General features: G+C 37.7%; 1 protein-coding gene across 2 annotated transcripts in view; it reads right to left on the bottom strand.

Moving 5' to 3' along the window:
• Positions 1–1,155: 1,155 nt before the first annotated feature.
• JAG2 (jagged canonical Notch ligand 2) overlaps positions 1,156–18,644 on the bottom strand; it is a 145,591-nt gene continuing 128,102 nt past the window's right edge. For both annotated transcript variants that reach the window (XM_003756444.4, XM_023503467.2), the window contains 8 exons: positions 18,176–18,203; positions 17,744–17,829; positions 15,454–15,567; positions 15,134–15,249; positions 13,765–14,013; positions 10,116–10,247; positions 7,934–8,090; positions 1,156–3,333 (listed from right to left, as the gene is read on the bottom strand). In XM_003756444.4, coding sequence (XP_003756492.2) covers positions 2,843–3,333; positions 7,934–8,090; positions 10,116–10,247; positions 13,765–14,013; positions 15,134–15,249; positions 15,454–15,567; positions 17,744–17,829; positions 18,176–18,203 — 1,373 coding nt within the window. In that variant the 3' untranslated portion in view covers positions 1,156–2,842. The remainder of the gene's footprint in view (positions 3,334–7,933; positions 8,091–10,115; positions 10,248–13,764; positions 14,014–15,133; positions 15,250–15,453; positions 15,568–17,743; positions 17,830–18,175; positions 18,204–18,644) is intronic.

The raw sequence follows: 18,644 nt of genomic DNA, 5'->3' as shown, positions 1-18,644 counted from the left end.
AGAACTTTCTTACCACAATGATGTGGAAAGGCCTGGATAGCATCTGGAAAGGCCCAAATTGGGTATGAGTTTGGGGCCCTGGGTACATTCTTTTCATTCTAGCTGCAGATTCAACAGCAAAGGCGTGGATCCCCACCAAAAACATTCGTGACCTGGGGATCCAAGAAGAGAAGGACCAGACAACAGTCCAGAAGGACCAGCCAGATGTCAGCACCCCTCCAGATGTTGATGGCAGTGATGTCCTCCTGACTGTGATACCAGAAACAGCAGACACAGCTCCAGTGCAGCAGCTGAATTTGGACTGTCTTGGGTGATGTACAATATAAACAGACTGTTAAATGGACAATGAACTTGTGTGCTTCTCCCATGGCTACTTGCCATATGGTGACTTGGGGAGAAGCTTTGTCCATACTTTCTATTTAAGGACTATGCCTCTAAATCAGTGGGTGAAAAACCAACACGCCCACCTTCCAAGGTTATTGAGGCAATGTTACAAGACATGACTTTGCTTGTGTGCACCTTTATCTGTGATTTCTTTCAAAAGATGTATATAAGTGCAATAGAATTGTGACAAGTGTCACGTACAAAAGTGCATTAGAATTGTGACAATTGTACTAGAATTGTGAGAATTGTGCAGAATTGTAACATTCTACCACTGTGACATCTCATCTCATTGACATCCTGCCTCTTTGGTATCTTATCTCCTTGGGCATGATGCTATTGAGAGGGTTAAACATCATGTTACCCATGTTTGGTTATGGCAACAGTTGAGCCTAGTTCTCATTGTCATACCTTTGTTTATTGGTCTGTTTGCATCCCACCTCCTTGAGCATGATATTTGGTGATCTCATTTGGCAAGCAATCCTATATATGTTGAATATATCCTAGTATATCCTAGATACAATGTATGTGTGCAGATCCATACAGTTTTCTTGTTGCACAGGGAGAATTAGATTCAGAAGGCAGAAATAACCCGGGAAGAAAAACAAAAATGCAAACAGTTTACATTCATTTCCCAGTGTTTTTTCTTTGGGTGTAGCTGCTTCTGTCCATCATTGATCAATTGAAACTGAATTAGGTCTCTTTGTCAAAGAAATCCACTCCAAACACTATGTTGACAAGAAACACACGATGTCCAAGTACAAGAATCCCAGACATTGTTATAAAATGTTTTAATAAATAGTTTTTCTGAAAGTTGTTTTAAGAACCAAACAAAATGTACTGAACAGAGAATCCTGCACACCAGTCCTGGATTTAATGTATACAGTAATTAGTTTTCAAACGACCATGTTTATGCTGCTTATTGGTTGAGGTGCTTCACCATTCAGATAACCACTTCCCTTTCCCCCTCATCTGTCTACCCCAACTAATGGCAATTATCTTCCTAGTAATGAAAAAGGAAACTTTATGTAGCTTGCCCATCTAACAGCAATAAAGTGAAGTGGAAAGGAAGTCCTAAACAAACCAAATCACACAGGCTTCCTAATGGTATTCCCATACTTTGGTAGCTCTGATTACCACTGCTGTGTCATGGAACCACCATTAACTAAGCTGTGAACAGAGGAGAAAAGATAATTGTTCCCTTCATCATGCTTGTTTTTAAAATGCCAAAAAAAAAGTACATTAATACCATGTGTAATTAACATTCACAAAGGAACCCATATCTCTCGCTCACATGTAGACACATACATACACACAGAGACACACTCTCATACACATACATATACATACCATCTGCAGATGGGGTGTCCTGTATGTTTTTGGGAGCCTTAGGTCATTAAAAGTGGGGCAAACAATCATTGCTGGATCTATTTACACATCACTGCTGGGTCACTCTAACCCAACAAGATCTAATGAGGCAGTCCTGTCTTAGACTTAACATCTGCCTTGTTCATTCCACCCTCTCTAATTTCCCTTGTCCAGGGAACTAGAAAATTCCTGTAAACAGCATCTCCCTACCTGCAGTATAAATTAAGGAATGACATGTCAATTTTTTTTAAAGGGAGACTGAAATATTTTAAGTTATTAAATCAAATATACAGAGTGATTCATTTAATATGTACATATGTACAGACAGACATGTTCACAATCAAAGCAGAAAAGGAGTAGGTAGGTCTGGACCTGGCCTGAGCTTGCCAGGCGGGTGGACGAAGAGATGGCAGTTTCTGACAGTTGCGATAGAAAAGTTTTTCTCAAGGCACTTGTCCCTTACCTTCAATACTGCAATCCTAAAGGACTTGAGAGCAAAAAGAGGAAGAATAGACAGAAAGGCCACATTTTGAACCATAGTTGAAAGACCTCTATAGCTTTGTTCCAGCTATGAAGCATAAGGCAGATCTAGAAGCAGTCAGCACAGTCAGAAGTGCAGTCATTGGGCCTGCCAGAAGCTGCCAGGCTTAGGGCATTGGCAAACAGGTCCCATAGGGTCCTCAGTCAGGGGACTTGGGAGCCACCATTCAATTGGATCAAGGAATAAAAAAGAAAGATTATGTAAACAGTGTACAATCTCTTATAATAAACTTTACACAAAATAGTGAAAATACAGATACCATTTTGTTTCTCCTCTGCCACACAGTGAGTGTTTTATAACTTTACAAAAATAGCAACTATTAAAGACTACTCAATTGTTTTTCACCTGATGGTCATTGAATAATTTATACAAGACTAAAGAAACAGAGAAAATAAACTTTTTTTTTTACACAAAATAAAGAAACTATAAACATTACATTTGACTCCAGATATGTCAGTTCTTGAGGCAGAATGGAGAGTTCCCCTTTCTGTCCTGCCCTGCCCCTGCTGAGCCAGGAAGTGGAGAGGACTTCAGCTCTCCAGCAATTTGGAGCTAATCTTTTCCATCTTCATAGTCATTCACATTCTTGAGAGATCTGTTGTCTACTTTGTGGCTTGCCCCTGGGTGTGCCCACTTTCCAAGGGGACTCTCCTTGAAGTCCCCTGGTCCTTTGGTGAGTGAAGACTTTTGGAGTTTTGGGGAAAGGAACTTCTCTACTTCAATGACCTCTCTCTCTCCCTCCTCCTCCTCTTCTTCGTCCTCCTCTTCCTCATACTCCACATATTCCTCCACCTCATCATGAGTTCTCTTAGGAGGAGAAATGAAGTTTTTGCATTCGTAATAAATGTCTTTGTTACTGTATGGTTTGTCTATTGGGTTCCTGATAGGGTTCAGGGTAGCCCACTGATTGTTCACACTCTCCTCCCTGGGAAGTCGGCTTCTCTCCCTCTCTTTTCTTCTCTTTCGAGTCCACCACACACAGATAATGATACATGTCAGCCACATGATGCTGAAGACTCCACAGAGGATGGGTACTAGGTAATCTAGGCAACAAAGGATAAGAAAAAGCTACTCAGAGCCACGATTTGTGGTTAAGGCAAGCACTCTCCCTGAGGTAACTAGGAACTCTGATACGGTCTGAAATTAGCACTGAAAAAGCCCTTCAATCCCCTCCCCAACACCTGGCCCAGTTTTCCCACAAATCACCTCCTAACATCCCATTTTTATAGCTCTATACTATCTCTACTCTATAACTATATCAGCCTCTGGTTCAATATCAGGAAAACTATTACTATAATTGATCATATCAGTAAAAAAACTAAAAGAAATCATATGATAATGTCAATAGATGCAGAAAAAGCTTTTGACAAAATACAGCACCCATTCAGCTTTCCTTAAAATAATAAGCAACATCTATCTAAAATCTACAGCAAGCACTGTTTGTAGTGGAGAGAAGCTGGATGCATTCCTAATAAGATCAGGGATGAAACAAGGATGCCCATTATCACCACTACTATTCAACATTGTACAAGAAATATTGGCTTTAGTAATAAGAAAAGAAAAAGAAGAGATGAACCAAATCAGTTCCAATAGAGCAGTAAGGAACTGAACCAGCTACACCCAGCAAAAGAACTTTGGGAGATGACTATGAACCACTTCATAGAACTCCCAATCCCTCTATTTTTGTCTGCCTGCATTTTTGATTTCCTTCTCAGATTAATTGTACACTATTTCAAAGTCCAATTCTTTTTGTACAGCAAAATAACTGTATGGACATGTATACTTATATTGTATTTAACTTATACTTTAACATATTTAACATGTCTGCCATCTGGGGGAGGGGGTGGGGGGACGGAGAGAAAAAATTGGAACAAAAGGTTTTGCAACTGTCAATGCTGAAAAATTACCCATGTATATATCTTGTAAATAAAAAGCTATAATAATAAAAAAAGAAAAGAAAAAGAAATTATAACTATGCCATTCCCTCTGAGAAGACACAAATATATTCCAAATAACATTTCCTGTATCTGACCCACAGTCCCAGAATCACTGAACATAGCGAGATCAGACAAGTCAATGGCAAGAATCTTGTAGCAAACTGTCAAAGTGATATTTGTTTTCTGCAATAGCCAAGTGTTACCTTGTTTACAGTTCAAGAGGAGGTAACAAGATTGAATAAAATTCTCACCACTTTCCAAGCAAAAAAGCATAATGGAATGTTTCTTGAAAAAATGGGAGAAGGGCTTTAAGTAATAATAGCTAGAATTTTTGTAGAAATTAAAGTTAGGAAAACTTCTTACATATATTACCTTTTACTATTATTATTATATATCAATATACATATTATTATTATATATTATATTTTATCCTTACAATAACCCAGGGAGGTGGTAGTTGTTATGTTTCCCCTTTTACAGATGAGGAAATTGAAACAGGCAGCAGCCTAATGACTTGCCCAGTCACAGTTACTATGTTTCTGAGGCTGGATTTGAACTGACTTCAGGACTACTCCATCCACTGTACAACCTAAATGACTAGGCTTCAAGGTGAAAACAAAAAAAAAAATGCTGAAGCATGATTTCAGAAAGGCCTGAGGAAACCTACATGAACTGATGCTAAATGAAATGAGTAGAACCAAGAGAACATTGTACATAGAAACAATAATGATCAATAATGTGATTTAATCAAAAATCAATAATGATGATCAAATGTGATGGACTTGGTTCTTTTCAACAATGAGGTGATTCAAGAAAATTCCAATAGACTTGTGATGGAGAGAACCATCTGCATCCAGAAAGAGAACTATGAGAACTGAATGTGGATCACACTAGTATTTTCACCTTTTTTCTGTTGTTTGCTTGCTTTTTCCCCCCTCATTTTTCCCCTTTTTGATCTGATTTTTCTTGTGCAGTATGATGAATGTAGAAATATGTTTAGAAGAACTACACATGCTTAACCTATATCGCATTACTTACTGTCTATAAGAAGGAGATGGAGAAAAGCAGGAAGAACAATTTAGAACATGAGGTTTTTCAAGGATGAATGGTGAAAACTATCTTTTTGTGTATTTTAAAAACAAAAATCTACTATGAAAAAATTTTAAAATAAGCTAAAGAAAGAAAAAAGAAAAAATAGAAGGGTATGTAGTCTATCAAAAGAGAGTTGCAAGGTGGAAGAATAGAGCATATAGGAGAACATCTGAAGCTAAATAACAAGTTGAGACTGTAAAAAAAAAAAGGAGGGGTTTGGTCTTTTCTGGAAGAAATTTGTGCTTCCAAAATGATTATAAGCCTTAGGAAAAAAATCATACAGTATGGAATGTACTATAAAGAGATGAATAATGGTAGTTGGAGATTTCCTGATGAAAGTCTCAAGGGAGCTGTTTTTAGGTAAGATATTAATTTTTTTTTAAGATCTGCTGTTTTCTTTGAGTAGGTACTTTAAAATATATGATGGAGAATTTCCCAATACTTTTTCAAATCTGATGACAAATCTAATTCTGGGGAAATCACATGGGAAGTATGTAATTTCCAGAAAAAATCTGAAGAAAACATTACTAGGAATTATGAAGACAAATAAAAACCTAAAGAACTTAGGAGGCTGAAGTGAAATTTTAATCATTGCTATTTAAGATAGGGATTTAGTAGAAGTGAAGGCAAATGTAGGAAGTGAACTAATGGTTAAAAAGATGATATGTGAGAAGAGAATATTTCTCAGCCATGACAAAAATGCAGGATTAATGGGTTTTTTTAAAAGTCAGAAAGAATGCACCTAATAAATCTTGGTGGCAAAAAATGAGCTAGAGACTACAGTCGGGCAGAACTGGGGATTCAGAAGAGGAGAGGCTAAAACTGGCAGAAGCAGAGGCAAAGGACTAGCAACAAGAGCTGTTGGAACCAAGGAAAGTTTACAGGGGCTATTTTGGAAGAGATAATAAAGAACTACTTTAATAGCTAGCTGCATTTGAGGTGATTATTACTCAGAACTGAAACTAAGGCTGCCTCCAGAAAACCTCTCCAAGAAATCTGCACCCAGAGAATGATTGTATTTTAGAAAAGAAGAGAACACTACAAAAATATTTATTTGGAGTTTTATAAATCTAATCCAGAGGACATTAAACTATTGGGCAAGAGAAGAAAATGGTCTACTAAATTATATACCATAAAGAAGAACTATGACACAGAAGAGTATTGGTTGAGAGCCCAGTAATTCACAAAGAGCAAGAAAGGAGCCAATGAGAAAATTTATGGCCTTAAGTATATATGTACAAAAATGCATAAAGTACAGGTAATAGGTGATATGAAAAAGAGTCTTTAAAGAAAGGATGCAAATTCAATCAGAGGAGATATCTTTCAGACTTAATGGGATTATATTCATGACCAGAATATAGTTTTGGAAAGGCATGTCTTATTCCAAAGATACAGAACAGAAAAAAAAAAAAAAAAAAAACAGAAATGAGAAGGGAAAGAAGTCACACTGTACTTTAGGAAGATATATTTTATAAGGAAATTCAGAAGCTAAATAGAAGAAGCCTGCTGAACAACATTTGGGGGAAGGTAAACTAAGGAAAAAATGGAAACAATATTGTTCTAAGAGTATAATACCGTTCACTCAGACATAAACAAAAAGCAAAAAAGGAGTCTGGCCTGGTATTACATAATGGGAGCTACCATCCAAAATTCTGCTGTATGGTTCATCTGTTTCTGGCCCTCTGAATTTTCTCTCCCCTTTTTCTTATCAGCTATCCTTCCCCACAAAAAGCAGATAAAAGAACTGGTAGTTCTTAGCAGTTTATTGGAAAAGGATTTGGGAATTTTATTGTTCAATATGACTCAAGAGTGTGATATGGAAGTAAAAAAAAATATTGTCTTTAGAATACTTTAGTAAGAGACAATGAAGATATCTATACATGGATCCAGACCATATCTGGAAGAATTTTTTTAGTTCTAGGTGCCATGTTTTAGGAAAGACATTGAGAAGCTAAATAAATTCCAGAAAGGGATGACCAGGATGGTAATGGTCTCAAATCATACCATATGAGAACAATCTGAAAGAGATGAATATTTATATCATGGAGAAAAGAATATGTGTTTTGGATGACAGTTATCTTCAAATATTTGAAGGGCTTTCATACAGAGAAGGAACTAGAGTTGGCTTCAAAGCAATCAAATTACAAATAACAAAGTTGAAAAGCAGCATACTTAGACTCAGTGTAAAGAAAAACTTCCTAATAGGTAAAGCTATTCAAAATTAAAATGGGTTGACTAGGGATATAGTAGTAGGTTCTCCTTCACTTGAAATTTTCAAGCAAGAAAAAACCTGGGATTCTCATCATCCCTTCTAACTTTCACATTCTATGATTGTTTCCTATCTCTCAGCAGTTCTCTAAAAAGCCTTTTAACCTGAAAGATCTTCAAGATTCAGGGGAAGATGAAGCTGCTTAAAAAAAAAAAAAAAGAAAGAAAGAAAGAAAGAAAAAAAAAAAAAAAAGAATTCCTGGTGAGCCTGAGGTTCTTCCTAAGGTAATCTAATTGTTACATTATCTCACAGGGATCCAAAGGACTATTCCCATGTGAGACAGATTACTAAATGTAAGAAGAATGGGTGTCCAGAAGTAATTTGTCCATTCCCAACCAGACTCACCTGTAGAGGAGTTCCCCATTACAACAGTCTCCACTTTGACCTCGGTCACAGCAAGTAACACCGTGCTATTCTCTGGCTTAGTTATAGCGCTGACGATGGTATTTGCAGCATTCTGGATGAGGATGTTATCTGGCTCATCTCGGGGTGGGCTAAAGGACTGTGGGATATAGTGAGGATGTCAATCTTCCAACACTAAGAATATGATTCTGGTGGCCCATTCAAGCCATAAAGATCTTTACTGCCATGAGCTAATATCTTTATTGCTCCAAAACAAAGAGTAGATGTACAAGGGAAGGACTTGCTGCTTGATCATTCTTTTTATAACTAACAGTTTTATAACTTTATAACTGCATCAAAAGTCTTGTACAAAGCTTTGGCTGACCATAACAGTTGGGTCATTCCCATAAGATCCTGAGGCAATTGTTATTAATCTAAATCTACCTATCTTCAAAATATTTTCTTTGAGATCTAGTATCTTTTTTCTCCCCTAGAAAATGAGAATTGCTAGAGGTCACCAGCATGACTGATTTGTCCCACCTCTTATGGAAGGGAAGGCTAGTTTTGATGCTTCCAGATATAAAAGAGCTATTTCATATAGTATTTGAAGTCTTCACTTTCAGGGCTTAGTCCTGTGTGAGAGTGTGAGTGGCCATAACTTGAAGAACCAGGTATTTAAATCAATTCCAAGTCAGTGTTGTTTTGATATCATTGTGGCACCACTACTTGCATGATATCTTGTGTTAAAACTCTATCTCTCATGCTCAGCTACTTGAATTCCACCTCCAGAAAAATCTTTCACATTCAAAGCCTGCTCTTTATTCCTACTGTTTCTGGCCTTGTATTGACCCCCATTACCATCTAACTAGACTACTGTAATAACTTCCTAACAGGATCTCTTAGCTTCACTCTCTCTGACCTCAAAATCATTGTCACTCTCAGACCAATTTTCCTTATACAGAGATCTGCTCACAGTAGTCCTCTGCCTCCAAGATCTTTAGTGGCTTCCAATGATCATATTCCTTTACAAGGGATTCATGGCACTCTACTGGCATTATCCTGTCTTTCAAGCTTGCTTTTGTTTTATTTGTATCCTCACATTCTGAAGAGTTGGCAAAATGTAGTAGATAGTCACTGGACTTAGAATCAAAGAATCCGAGTTGAAATTTTAACTCTCCCACTTAAAAATGAGAGACTTAGATAAGTGACACTCTCTATAAGCCATAGATTTATCATCTATAAAGTGATGTTATATTAGATGGCCTATATTTTTTTCCCCTGAGGCATTTGGGTTAAGTGACTTGCCTAGGGTCACACAGCTAGGAAATATTAAGTATCTGAGGTCAAATTTGAACTCAGATCTTCCTGACTTCAGGGCTAGTGCTCTATCCACTGCGCCACCTAGCTGCCCAGATGGCCTATATTTCTATGATCTTAAACTTGAGCCAAAATTATATACTTTTATTTACCTAAAAACAACCTGTATTTTCTCACCTCTAAGTTAATACTATTCTACATACAAAATTTAATATTCATGCATTGAATTCCTACCCATCTTTTACAGTCATATTTAAATGTTTCCTTCTTCAGTAGCCTTCCCTAATCCCCACTGATAATGATTTTTCTCAAGACCTTTTACTGTACTTTATTCCACTTTAAACATACTAATGTTTACAAATATCTTATTTCCCTTCAAGACTATAAACTCCCTGAGAAGCAACATGTCTTATCTAAACTTTGTATCTCTTTCCCTTTATCTTTTTTTTTTTCCTGAGGCAATTGGGGTTAAGTGACTTGCCCAGGGTCACACAACCAGAAAGTGTTAAGTGTCTGAGACCAGATTTGAATCAAGTCCTCCTGATTTCAGGGCTGGTGCTCTATCCACTGTGCCACCTAGCTACCCTAAACTTTGTATCTTTTATAGCATCAAGTATAGCCAGTACTTAAATATTTGTTGAATAAATACATAAGAACACTGATTTCATCTTCTTATCCCATACACCCTGTATGCTTACTGAATTCCAGATAGATAAGCTCGATGGCTGCTTCAGGATGCTATGATCCAAGAGAATAGATAGCTCCAAAGTCAAGCCAAACAAGTCAAATTTGGGAGGGAAAGGTGTCCTTAATGTTAGCTCCAGCTGTTTATGCATTTTCCCCTCCCTGCAGATCCTAGAAAACTCACAATGGCAACTTCCACAGCATTCTCTGTAGAGGCTGACAGGTCACACAGCAGAACCAATAGGCCCTCCTGAGCTGCTGCTCGTGTAGCTGGTAGGTAGCGGATCCCTGCGCAAATGGCTCCCACTGTGGTGCCCTGGGGTCAGAAAGATAGGAGTAAAAGTTAGAAGAGAGAAAGAGTCTCATTCAACTAATGGACTAGATTGTAAAATGGTCCCCAGGAACCCACAGCCACACATATATCTTTTCCCTTCTCTAACTATGCAAAGCCTAGGATGGAGAAGGTAGGGAAATAGATGCAAAATCTAAACATTATTGTTGGGAATCTCACTCTCAAGTGATCATAAATTACTTGTCAATAAGGCCAGGAGAGGCAGTAATAGAGACACAGAACTACATTCTGTGTCTTTTTTCAGACTGTGTCACTTCAGGTGAACAACTTCCCTTATTTGGGGATGGGGGTTAGACAGGAGGAGGGTCAGTTTCTTCTTCAAAATGAGAGTTACCCCTGATGACCTCTAACATTCCTTCCTTAATGCAGTTGATTGGCACCTAAATGCTTTTTTCTCCATCTAGTCCTTTTCAGGAAAAACAGGGGTGTTTATACAGACTTCCACACTTAGCAACCGTGTTCCACATTGTTCTAAATAGGGAAGTTAGTGGCTTAATACATTGCTATTTACAGAGGTCCTGATTTAATGATTTAATGAACTGATGTGAGTGAATCAATCATAAATTTTATAACAGGCATAAACAACGTGAATTTCTGTTTCTAAATAATCAATCTGTATGAGATGATATGAACATTTCTAAAATGCCAGGAAGAAGTTTGTAAAACATTTCTTTACAATCATGTTTACATTCTAATGGATTCAGCAAATTCTTGTTCCATTAGCAAAATCTCACTATTTAAGACTAGTTAGGTAAGATTTTTAGCAAGGTCTAAATGACAGTCTGAATGACAGACTGCTTTTTTTAAAAAAAGTTTTTAGTTATAGATGTATATTCATTTTTATATATTTCCACAGGAATTATATTGGGAGGGTAAAATCAGAACAAAAAGGAAAAACCAGAAGGAAAAAAAAAGTGAAAATAGTATGCTGCAATCTGCATTCAGTTATATCTCATATCCATAGTTATATCTCAGGATGTGAGTGGGATTTTTCATTCAAAGTTTATTGGAACTGCCTTGGATCACTGAATTACTGAAAAGAGTCAAGTCTCCCATAGTTGAACATCAAACTTCTCGTTGCTGTGTACAATGTTCTCTAGTTCTGCTTGTTTCACTTAGTATAGTTATAGTATCAGTTCATGTAAATCTTTCCATGCTTTTCTAAAATCAGTCTGATTATCATTTCTTACATTTTTTCATTATTTTCATATACTAAAATTTGTTCAACCATCCCCCAATCAATGGGACATTCATTCATTTTCCAACTTTTTGCTATCACAAAAACAGCTGCTACAAACATTTTTGGACATGTGAGTCCTTTTTTCTCTTTTATGATTTCTTTGGGATACAGATCTAGTAATGGCATTGCTAGAAAGGGTAGGCACAGTTTGATACCCTTTCAATTCACAACTCCACCAACAATGTGTTAGTGTCCCAGTTTTCCCACATCCTCTCCAACATTTATCATTATCTTTTCCTGTCATCTTAGCCAATTTAATAGATATAAGACGTTACACCTCAGAGTTGTTTTAATTTGTATTTCTCTAATCAACAGAGAGATAGAACATTCTTTCACATGATTATGGATGTCCTTTATTCATTTATCAACTGGGAAATGACTTGTATTATTATAAATTTGAGTCAGTTCTCTATATATTTTAGAAATGAGGACTTTATCAGAAAGCCTGGGAACACACTGCTTTTTTTTTTTTTTTTTTAATAATAGCTTTTTATTGACAAAACATATGCATGGGTAATTTTTCAACATCGACCCTTGCAAAACCTTCTGTTCCAACTTTTGCCCCCTCCCCAGATGGCAGGTAGTCCAATACATGTTAAATATGTTAAAGTATATGTTAAATACAATATATGTACACATATTTATACAGTTATCTTGATACACAAGAAAAATGGGATCTAGAAAGTAAAAAACTCTGAGAAGAAAAACAAAAATGCAAACAAACAATAATACAAAGGGTATATATGCTATGTTTTTTTTTTTTAAAGTTTTTTAAAAGTCTCATCCTGTGTTAAATAGGGAAGTTAGTGGCTTAATATATTGCTATGGACAGAGGTCTTGATTTAATGAATTGATGTGAGTGAATCATTATAAATTTTATAACATGCATAAACAACGTGGATTTCTGCTTCTAAATAATCACTCTGTATGAGATGACATGAGCATTTCTAAGATGCCAGGAAGAAGTTTGTAAAACATTTTTTTTTACAATCATGTTTACATTCTAATGGATTCAGCAAATCCTTGTTCCATAGAGAACAAAGGGTATATCAACTCAGCATCAGGGCTCATGGTTCTAAACCTTATATTAATGAAATCCAATCTAATTAGTTGGGATTCTGTGTTCTGGGATATATTACTCACTACTAAATTTTCTCATCTTCAAAATCATTTCTTCCTTTCCCCCAAATTTTCTCCCATTATTGTGAGGATCTTATGTAATACTAGACATAAAAGAATTTTGTAATTATGTACCATAAAAATGTGTCAGGGATATACATATGAAGAGACAGAAACAATGAGAAAGCAAATCACACAAGTGAGTATAGTGGAGTATAGAGGAAAGAGAACTGTTTTAGAAGAAGACCTCAATGCAAATTCTGGTTTCTGAATATATGAATATATGAATATATGTAAAGTGAGGACAATAACCCTTGTATCCAGACTTTTTATGCAGTTTTAAGAAATGGACTCGGTAAAAATTCAAGTACCATAGAAATGGGAGCTATTATCATTTTTCTAATATTAAAAAAGTAGTAAAATGGAAAATGTTAAGTTGGCCGTTTCATTCATTTCCCAAATCTTAGAACAAATTCTCAAAAGAAAAAAAAAAGTAACAAAACCAAACCCTTACTAAGTACTAAGAAAATAAAGCCAGTCTTTTCTCTTGCTAAGATCTCACATATTCTTGGGGCACTATTAGTAAAACATTGAAAACAGGAGGCTCCAAAAGCTAAAGGGTAAATGGTAATACATGTAATCCTACCTATTCATAACCTGACTGATAGAAAAGTAGAAGTATGAGATAAATTATATCAGCCAATTTGTGTCCAGGAAGGAGTGGAGATTAAGGTTTAATGGATCTCTTTAAATCTCAGAAGGCCATTCCAAGGAAAGAAAGATTAAGTTTGTTCTATTTGAGCTCATAGAATAGAATTAGGAGCAATGGGTGGTATAGAGAAGCAGATTTCAGTTTAATGTAAGGAAGAATTTAACAACTAGTCTATCTAAAATGGGAAGTTGCTATTATGTGCATGACAATGTTTTTCTTTTTCTATTTTGTATTTAAGTTTTAAATAAATAAAATAAAATAAAATTGAAAGCACTGTCACCTAAGATAATGAACTGTCTAATATTGGAAGTATTCCAGTCAGGAATGATGAAACTGAAATGGACTCTAGCTGCCTATGCCCAAGGGCTACTCAAAACTGAATCAGTTCTAGGAGGGTAGGGTGTCCTTACCTGGGGTATCTTGTCCCGGTTAAAGATAAGTGTGATCTTGGCACAGTTATTCCCCAGGTGTCCAGAATTAGGCTGGCAGGGAGTGCTTGGGACAAGGGGCTCCACTGGACTGCATTCCCCCCAAGCTGCACAAGGAGGCTGAAGGCATTTGGGGTAGGCTCTCTCCAGGCAGTCTTGACCACGTGGACACTGATTTTCTGTGTAGTCTGGATGTTTGGGTAACAGACAGGGCTTTCTCCCACACCATACCTGAAGGAAGAAACACAAAGACAGACAGACACACACACACACACATATATCAGTACTGGTGTCTTCAACAGTGGTTAAAATAATCCCCAGGTCTTTTTTTAGAGATCACCCCTATTGTGTTGGTGAGATCTAATGGAACAAAAATGTTTAAATTAAGGGGCTACAGCTTAGGAATCATTATAATGGGATTTAGAAATAGAAGAGGCCATAACCTCATTTTACTAATGATGATACCAAGGCCTAGAAAGATTGAGTCTGGATACTTTTCTATATCCTAACATGCAAATATAAGAACAATCTTCCAAACCTGCTGGACTCCACACATGAAGATAGATTTATTTTAGCCCTGTATTCACCTCACAGGGTTATTGTGAGGGTTAAATGAAGTATTATAGGGAAAAAACTTTTCAAATCTTGAAGCTCTTTGTAGACACTAGTGGTGGTGGTAATAGTAGTATTAATAATACCAGTACCATTTTCATGGTCAAAATTCTCATTCAAGCATTATAGTGAATACTATGCCCTTGATAAGTTTCTGGCCAAATACTCTGGCTTTACATTTATTTCATGGCAAGACATTAGAGCTCTAGGTACAGAGAGGAGTTTCTAATCATAATTACTAGCTGAGTTAAGAATTTCATTTCTCTAGCAATCTAAGAGACCTGCCCTTCTCTAACCTCCTTTTCTTTCTGTTCGAACCCATGAAGTATAGTAGAGAAGGTGTCCTAGATTTTGCATCAGAGTATTTGGTTTTGAGTACTGATTCTGTTATTTATAAGCCCCTTCCTTCCCTGTTCTGGGTCTCAAGGGGATGAGCCTAGATACTTTCTAAGAAAGCCTCCATATCTGTATGTAACCTATTGTGTGGGTGTTTTATAAGCCCACTTCAGAACCTAGCAAGGAATGGCAAAAAGAGACTAGTATTAGAAGTAAAGAGGCTGAGGGTCCAGTTCCAGACCTATCACTAATTTACTGGTTTAATCCTGGACAACTAACATTCTCTGTGCCTTCGTTTCCTCATGTAGATGGACTAGGTGACCCCAGAGCTAGGTTCTCAGCCTATGATTTTATGCAGGAATACAGGCATAAAATCTGGTACCCACCCAGGGCCCCTCCTTACTGTGCTGCATTCAATGCGACCATCCATGCAGTGACATGTGTTGCACTCCTCGGTCCATTTGCTGCCATGTGGAAATGGCATGCCCTGTGACCAGCAAGATTTCCCAAATCTGATCACTGAGAAGGGAGGCAAACAAATGTTAAATGTTTATGTTCAACCAAAATGTCTGTTAAAAAATGTCACTGAAAAGGTCAGAGGTCAGCAAAATTATAGGACAAGAAGGCTTATGGGAAAGGAAGTCTGCCCCTCTCAGTCTCAAACACCAAAGTCTCTTGGTCTCCAGAGCTATCAATCCCTGGCTTTGTAATCCCAGTGCTTACCTTCCTGGCATCTTTGCCCAGCTCTCCCAGGAGGGCAGATGCATTGGTACCCATTTATTTCGTCCACACATGTTGCCCCATATGCACATGGGGAGGATTGGCACTCATCAATGTCTGCATGACAAATAGAACAATTCTCATTTCTAAAGTTTACAAAGCACTTTTCTCAAAACAATCCTGGAGGACAATGGGTGAGGCAGAGGGAGATGGTTACGTAGTAGAAGTATGATGCTCATTTCAGAGGTGAAACTGAAAGTCAGATGGATGCATTGACTTACCCATAGGAACAACTGTCCAACCTGAGGTAAAGTGAGACAGAATGAAGGTTAGCATCAAGGGAAATCATGGCAGTGACTTGGCAGCAGCCATTTCCCAAGGACAAAGTGGGGATTAATGTGGGAAGATCTGATTCTCATCCTAGAACAAGAAGCAGCAGAGTTCTGAGACCTGAGGCCAGAGGCCTTCTCTTCTCATACTCCTTTATAGTGAAGAGCCTCCAACAAGTAATCAGAAGCACTGGGCTCTGCCATAGGACAATAAGGAGTAAGAGGAAACAAGAGTTGGATTTTATCTAAGGATCTCTTTTGGGTTTTCTGGATACAGTGGGAGAAAGGTTTTGAAAACACAGTTGGCAGGTCTTGTCAGTATAATTTTAATAATGCAAAACCTGCCTGAGTCTTTCCCTTTTTCATCTGGCCTTGTACCTTCCACACTTAGCAGGGGAATCAGGATCTCTACCCCCAAGAATACTTGGGCCCATGAGCCCAGCCCATGGCCAAGGCCAACAAGGAAAGACATTGAGGAGGCACTTGTGTGACTGCTGCCCCAACCAAGGGAAGAAGGGGAAGCTTGCTGCAAATGAGTGGTTTGTATGGAGGCCTGTGTACAGATGGAAACCAGACCACAGCTCCTAATACCTATGTGCCTGTACAACCATTCTTAATCAGATCCACCAGGATGTTTAAGGTGTAGCGTAAAGACAACTGGGAATCAGGATCACAAATCATTAGCTTAGTTAATAAAGGGAGCTAATAGTAAGTCAAAAAAGATGTATTAAATTCCGGCTATATGCCAGGCACAATATAGAATGCAAAGAAAGGAAAAAGGCAATACTATTCTCCAAGATCTCACAATCTAATAGGAGAGACATGAAAACAATATAAGCAAGATATAGTCAGGATAAGTTGGAAAATATGAATAGAGAGGGAGGCATTAAAATTAAGGGGAATGAACAAAGATTTTCTCAAGGTGAGATTTTAGGTGGAACTTGAAAGATAACAGGGTGGTTAGAAAACAAATAAAGAGGGAGAATGTTCAAGGCATGGGGAATTGCCAGTGAAAATGCCCGGAGCTGTGAGAGGCAGTATAAAGAAAGGCGGTATCACAGAGAGATCATTTGATACAACTTTCTCATTTAGAAGAAAAGGAAAACAGGCTCACAGAGAAATCTATGCCTAAGATCACAAAACCTGTGCATATTATAGGAGAGTATAACCTAGGTCTCTGGACTCCAAATCCTGTGTTCTTATGGCTATATCACCAGAGCTTTAGTCCTAGTCTTTCATTAATTTATGATGCAACCTGGGACATGACTTTTCTCTCTTATGTGTAAAATAAAAGTTAGTTCTTCAGTCCCTTCTAATTCTAGCATGCTGTAATTCACTAAGTCTTGGCCTATAAATAAAAGTCTGGGATCATCATTTCTAAGTGGTTGTGACTTTTGGCTGAGGCATTTCTACTCTGAATCTGTTTCCTCATCTGTAATAATGAAATAATAACAATCACTGCCTTGCCAGTCCACTGGGGCTGATGTGTGAATCCAGTGAAATTGTTTTGTTAACCATAAAACAAGGCATAAATGGGAAGACTGGTTACTATGGACAGGTTGAGGGAAACAAGCATAGAGGTATTTGTCCTGCTAGAATATTTGGAGATCATTCAGCAAAATCTTATTATTTTTTAGAGGAATAAAACAAGATCTAGAAAGTGATATCCTAGTTAGGTCATAAAGCCTAGGTCCCTACTTTTTCTAACAGTGAACTCTTTGCCCTTTTCAAGGACTGGGAGAGGGGGTGGTGGGGAGGAACTAAATTTGTCAAAAACCTATGATACAATACCTGAAAAGGATGTTAACATTACCAGGACAAAGAAATTAAAGCTTAAAGAGGGGGGACAGCCTATTCAAGCAGAGAGTCTTTTTCTGCCTGATATCTCAGACTCAGACATGCCATCCCCCTCACTCCCCAAAGGCCAACATCCCCACACACCCTGTTTATATCCTTGTACTCACTGATTCTGCAATCAGGACCAGCAAACCCCGGGGCACAATTACAACGAAACCAATTCACTCCATCAACACAGATGCCTCCATTGTAGCTGCAAAACACCCCCAACCTCCATAAGCATCAAACTACAGTAGAAACCATTAGTTCTACCTTAAACTGTCCTTCATTTGCAAATTTCTAGCCTCCATTCATTGTTCTTTCAATGTTGTTCATTCTTAGATACTTCCCTTCACAATGTTAGCATTCTTTCTAATTAAGGCTGTGTTAATTGAGCACATACTTCCCCTTGTGAGTAGAGGACCTTAGCTCTTCTGGGGAAACCCTTACTCAAAGAGGGCTTTTGACTAATGACTCTGGGCTATTCCCTTTACCTGTTAGTGGTAGATACACTTTCCCTAAAGATCCAACTCCCCATAGGCTAACCCAGGGATACTCACCATGGGTGAGGGTTGCAGTCATTTGTATCTGAGAAAAAAAGAGAGAAACTGTGAGGGACTGGTTTTTTAATGGTGAGGGAGCTCAAGCTATAAAACAGAACAGTCAAAGATCTGTGTGCAGCACTGGAGACCCCCAAAATTAGGGAGTTCCTACCCTCCTCAAGAAACTAAGAGTCTTTGCCAAGAGTCCTAAAGTCTCATTTGGCAAGTAGGGAAGAAGCCCCAATACTCTACTATGGTACTTGGTGAACATGAGGAAAAACTTCCTGAAAATCAAGACTATCTAAAAATGAGACGGAGTGCCTGGAGTAGAAATGAGATTCTTCTTAATAGAGATCTTCAGGTAGATGCTGGAATGTACAGTAGAAAGCATTCTTGTTCAGGTACTAAGGTCGATCTGTGATCCTTTCCATTAAGTGGAAAGCAACCTGTACAAGTCCACAGAATGGATTTTCATTATTCCTGGGGC

The sequence above is a fragment of the Sarcophilus harrisii genome, chromosome 2 (assembly GCF_902635505.1).
Source record: "Sarcophilus harrisii chromosome 2, mSarHar1.11, whole genome shotgun sequence".
NCBI lineage: Eukaryota > Metazoa > Chordata > Mammalia > Dasyuromorphia > Dasyuridae > Sarcophilus > Sarcophilus harrisii.
This window is presented reverse-complemented; position numbering and strand designations above follow the sequence as displayed.